The sequence below is a fragment of the Canis lupus genome, chromosome 2 (genome assembly GCF_003254725.2).
Source record: "Canis lupus dingo isolate Sandy chromosome 2, ASM325472v2, whole genome shotgun sequence".
In the NCBI taxonomy this organism is placed as follows: Eukaryota; Metazoa; Chordata; class Mammalia; order Carnivora; family Canidae; genus Canis; species Canis lupus.
Window position 1 is genome coordinate 14873955 of NC_064244.1, and position 6000 is coordinate 14879954.

At 40.3% G+C, this 6000-nt stretch overlaps 1 protein-coding gene across 1 annotated transcript in view; it reads right to left on the reverse strand.

Moving 5' to 3' along the window:
- LOC112670384 (mitochondrial poly(A) polymerase) overlaps positions 1-5624 on the reverse strand; it is a 29208-nt gene extending 23584 nt beyond the window's left edge. Inside the window, exon 1 of the mRNA XM_025464091.3 lies at positions 5423-5624. Coding sequence (XP_025319876.1) covers positions 5423-5576 — 154 coding nt within the window. The 5' untranslated portion in view covers positions 5577-5624. The remainder of the gene's footprint in view (positions 1-5422) is intronic.
- Positions 5625-6000: the final 376 nt, after the last annotated feature.

Here is a 6000-nt window from a genome sequence, read left to right on the forward strand (position 1 = left end):
ATCAGGAATGTAGTCACTCACGTAACACTTCCCCAAATATACACATACAAAATCTGTATAAGCTGTAACATTCCAAAGCCTAAAAGAAATTATCGTAAGCCTAAGTGTAATGAGAATGAGTTTAGAACTTTAACGTATTAAAGTAAGTTATTATAGTTTTTCTTTGTCATAGGTGTTGGTCTGGCTGCAACAATTAACAATGAGTTACCAATTATCATGTGCTGTGTGTCACAGGGAAATCAAAGAATTTAAAATCCAGTTGCTGCCCATAAAATGTTCATGATAATTTTACTAATGAAATACAGGGTTATTTCTTTTCTCATTAAAAACTACTTCAGGGGCTGGGGGTTTTACAATCACAGGAAATGAAGACAAGAGCTGTGACAGTCAAGAATTAGATATTAATAATTGACCACAAAGGAAAGAACAACTAAGTATAAAGAAAAGGAAAATCATTCAAATTCTTAAGAGCATATTCAAGCCAAATACTGAATTTTACCAACTCATTTTTTTTTCTCTAGATATTTAACTTCTAGTTGGGTGGCTTAAAAATGATTCTTTTAAAAGTCTGAAATGGTAGATTCTAGAAATTATAAACCACCAAGTCTGATTATCAATGCCCTAAAGAAATTCCAAAGAAGTTAAATAGTACAGAAAGTAGAACTGATATATATGGAAATTGGCAGATGCTTTTAGACTCCTCTTCTTTATTTCATAACTGATGGATCAAGAATACTACAAACACACTACACCTTAATTTCAGCAAACTCCAAGACATCCTCACAGACCAGACAAACAAATGTGCGTTAATGCTAGTTAACGGCTTGCTGAACCATAAACTCTGCTCATTAGCACAGGCCTGGAGGCAGTCTCTGATGGCACACCACAGAACTCTGGCTCCTGACAGAGTACACGTTCCCAATAAGTGATCAAACAGGTACTGAACACCTTTCCTACATTCACTGTACCAGATGCTGAAAACACATCTCTTAAATAGGGGTCTACGTCTCCATTCTGAATGCCAACTCTTTAACATCAATCTCCTATTTCAAGGCTTGATCCCTAAACTGGTCTTACTCACACTAGTCGTCTTCTCAGGCCACTATTTGCTGCCAAAGCGATCTTTGTAAATTAACCTTTTTAAAAAGTCTTTGACCTCCCTGCTTCAAACCCTTCAGGAGCTTCCCTACTGCATCCAAAATCAAGTCTATATTCGACAGTGTGGGTACAGTTACTGGCATCTTGTCCCACTTCCTCTTCAGTGTCAATTTCTACCATTTCTTCCTTTTGCAGTTGTTCACTTAAGGTACTCCACATACAATACTACCACATACTGTGAACTTTTAAAGCCTTCCAGTCTCTGAGTGGAACGCCCACCTCCTCATTTTCTGCCTGGAAAACTCCCAGTCATCCCCCCCCCCCCCCCCCCCCCCCCCGCTCTGTGAAGACTTCTGACTTCCCATGGTAGAACCTTCTCCACCTCTGTATTACCTTCCTTCAACATCTGTGAAAGAAAGTAATTCGTGGTGTTGTATTTACTTAATAATATGGAAGGAAATCCATCTTCCATACTGAAGATAGGGACTACTCTTATTCACTTTGATCTCAGTCTACTAACAGTCCTTCCAATTAGTCCATAGTTCCTTCTTTTTTTTTTTTTTTTTTCTGATACAGGCTCTGCCTAGACTACTTCAACCACTTTTCCCTATGTAATTACCACCTACATATTCTTGTCTCTGGTTTTTACTGATGTCCAAGTGCTTATTGTAAAAGTAAAGTCAAATTGTTAAATTTTATTAAGTAAAAGTATAAATCTTTCCCCAATTCTCTGCCCCTAATTACATCCAACCATTAAGGTTGGTATTTATATTTCCAGATATTTTTAAGGCATATGTAAACATATACGTTTGTATTTCTCCACAGATAAACGTTTTTTACACAATTAAAAATCACCAAAATTATACTATACATTCTGTTTTACAATATGCTTCTAAAAACTTAATACATTGGGGATATCTGTGTCTGTATATTTCCCTCATTTTTTTAAATGTAATGTAGTATATTGTTAATTTATCATAGTTTAGCCAATCCTCTGCTGATAAATATCGAGATGGCTTTCCTTTCTTCGCTATTACAAACAATACTGCAGTATCACCTGCATACAGTGTTTGCACTTTTGCAAGTATATCCCTGCAGCTGATCACTAGGGAAGAGAAGAGACTGAATTTAGAGAAGTCTGATAAAAGATGAAGAAATGTGCTTGAGAAGATGGAGAGGTAGAACCCAAAGCATTGACAGCTCTCTGGCCCCAAACAGTAGGCAGGAGTGATGGGGACAAGACAAAGTTGTGAAGGAAGGGACAAAAAGTTCAGGTAGTTTAAGTTTATTATCTCACAAAAGGCTTATCAAATCTACAAATGACACAAAGTTGAGAGTATAAAGTAGTAAGTGCTAATATTTTATGACAGACTCAATTTATGGTCTTTATGACATAACCTGGTGACCATAAACTTAACACAAGAAATAAGACTTAATACAGTTCTGCATTTTTAATTAAAAACAACATAAAGATACAATGACACAATGGGGGAGAAAATTAACCTAGTAGTAGTTGCATATAAGAGGCCGGGAAGAAGTTCAATCTGATCAAAGCTCAAAATCAGTCAAAGACATGTCTTAACTTCTGCATTGTGGATAGGGAGAGAATAAACACACTAAAGAACCAGAACACCTGGAGAGGAGTAGTAAGATGTCTAGAAACTGACAGAGAATTACTGTAGATAAAGTGGGATTTACAGCCTGGAAATAAACTAATGAGAACCCAAATGTTGTCTTCAAATATAACAGTGAACCCTCCACTCACCCAGGACTTCAGTTTTCCAAGTACCTTCACGTATACACTCTATTTCGAGTCCCACAATAATCTTTGAAAGAGTGGGTCTCGTTATTGGTGAAAACACTACACCAGTTTTTTCCAATAGTCTAGATAGCCACTTACAGAATTAATCTGTCCCTTTTGTTCTAGCAACAGCGTATCCCTGCTTGTAGAAAACTGCTCTGTGAAGTTGCAGGGGTATCCTACCTATAGCACTGACCCTCAGCCCATTAGATACGGCTAACATTATCATACCATTTTGGATAGCTCCTCTAGGTCCAAAGGGTGCGGGGTGGTGGAGATGGGGGAGTTGTGATAAATCAAAAGCTCTTTCTTAGAACTCTTCAAATTCAGGTAAAAGATTATATTTTATTCTCCTTTCTGGAGAAGGCTACAAGCAAGTAAACAGGAAGCTGCTGGCGGCCAGGCCTTCAAGTACATGAATTTGAGATAAGGAGGCTACCAAACAACAGCTGAGGAAAATATCGCACATTGGCCATATCCATCCAGCTGACCTTAAACTCTCTCTGGAGTTTGGTTAAATGAGTGGAGTTGGTATATCCTCCCCCCATACTTAAGCTAATCCAAGCTAATTCTGTCACCTGCACGCAAAAGATTCCTGAATAATATACTGTATATTCTTACTCTTAGAATCAAGGTTCTTTTCTACTACTGAAATGAAAGCTAAGTCAAAACTAAGCTCATTTTAGCTCATTACAAACATTTTCCAACCATTAGAGCCTGACCAAAAAAATGGAATTGGCTGATTTATGAAATAGTGTGCTTCTTGTTACTAGAAAACATTACCGGAAATGTTCTCCAACAAGTTTTCACACTAAGTGGAAACCTCAATTGAAAATTTCTCAAGTTCTTTCCAATTACAAAATGTTATGCTACTGACTCTAAGGTGCAGTTACCTTCTTCTCTTTTTAAAAAGGAAAAAGAAATTCGGACAAAGATTTTGTTAGGCACCACAAGAGTCTCTGAATACTTAGCCAGTTATGATAGGAAATGAAACATGTTTCCTAAGAAAAACAACAAAACTGTATGAAATGAGGAGTATAGCCTTGGAATCAGGTTTTTCCCTTACCTTTGCTACTTAATTATTTAAGTTCGAATTAGCCACTTGGACTAGCCTGCTTTCTCATCTATAAACTGCAGTAGTGGGATCCCTGGGTGGCGCAGCGGTTTGGCGCCTGCCTTTGGCCCAGGGCGCGATCCTGGAGACCCAGGATCGAATCCCACATCAGGCTCCCGGTGCATGGAGCCTGCTTTGCTTCTCCCTCTGCCTATGTCTCTGCCTCTCTCTCTCTGTGACTATCATAAATAAATAAAAATTAAAAAAAAAAAAAAAAAAAATAAACTGCAGTAGTAACTCCTGCCATGCCAACTTTACAAAGTTGTATTTCTCAAAGAGCGTAAGAAAAAACTCCCAAATTTAAACCACTTATACGGATGTTAAATCACAATAGCTTCTTTGGCAGAATCCTTACTCAAATTTTCAGTTACTCAAGAATTTTTAACAGAAGCAGCTTCTACCAAATACAATCCAATCAGGAGGTTAATGAAATATCGTATTAAGTAACAATCCTCACTCCCTGTCAACATGAATCTTTATTTATACAGATAAATATGATGAGAAGATCAAGCCTACCATTTATTTTAGGGGGGAACATTTTACTTTTTAGCCTACTATAAAAAACATCCCCAGAAATAATTTCATCTCTTAAAACGACCGTCCCAAGAAATGACAGAAATCAACATTTTCCTTAACTTGATCTGTGGTCTAAATAAACTCAGCAACATAACCTTGCACAAGTTACTTAGCTCTTTGGGCCTCTCTGTACACCTGGTAGGTGGAGACGGTGGACACATTCATTGCTAGATTGTTTTAAACACTGTAAATAAGACACGCGCAGCTCTTGGGTCACAAGCGGGTTTCAGTAATAGCAGGCTTCTCAATACACAGAGAAGCATATAAATTTAGACCGTCTGCGGGGCAGCAGCGTGTGCCGGGGAATGCAGATCTGTTATGAGGTCATCAAAATAACCCAAAGAATAAAGCAAACGGCAGTCATTTCCACAGGCGGAACCCTACACTTGGGAGCCGCGACTACTGTTATTCATTAACACTTCACTGTACTCGTCCTCCATCAACTTGTAAAATCAGATACATTTGTGATTGAAGCAAGTGACGGACGTATGGCATCACTGCTGTCACTGGGAACGTCACCTTGACAAATTAGAAAATATTAGCAAGCCGTACTCTCGGCCTGAACTTCACAAACATTAAAATAGTGTCATCACAGTGCACACACATTCTAAAAGAAACATCACCCCCCCCCCCCCACACACACACACACTACCACGAGCCATGAGCGTTCCCCTGATGAGATCAGAGGACGGGACACGGCCTCACCCTACCGCCAAAGGCTCCACGGCCATAAGCACAAGCCACGAGCTCGCCCGCGAGCCCAGCCTCTTTCCCCTTCCCTCGCCCGCCGTGGGTCGCGGATACAGAGCAAGCCGAGAACGCGGCGCCATCACCTGTCTCCACACTCCTTGAAGACTGCTCTTCTCTCTTAACGTCTGCGGCCACCGTTCCTGGGCAACTGAGAAGCCTGTGGGTGGGACGCAAGACTTGACTTCTCTGGGCACAGAGGAGTAAACGGGCCAACATCCCCACGCGGCGGGCGGCCATGGTCAAAGCAGCAGAAGCAGCCGACGAAAGGGCACGGGCTCCCGCGCATGCGCGCTGGGACGAAAGGAACGGGAAGCCTCGAGGGTCAAACTAGGTGAACGCTGCCCCAAGGAAAATGCCTTTGCTTTCTTTCAGACCTTTCTGTTCTTCCCTCCCACAGTTCTCTTTAAAAAAAAAAAAAAAAAAAAAAAAAAAGCCTCCTCCCCCAATAGAACGAGCCCACCACCAGAAGCAGTGGTGAAAATAGAACCAGAGACCAAGGTCATGAGGAAGCAGCACGGACCTGGGAATCTATACTCACAGTATAATAAATGACAACAGACACTGTTGGGAGTGTCCTAGTCACTCTTACTCCTTACAACAGCCCCGTGGGATAGGAACACCTGTTATCTCTATTTATTTATGGGGAGACGAGGACATACGG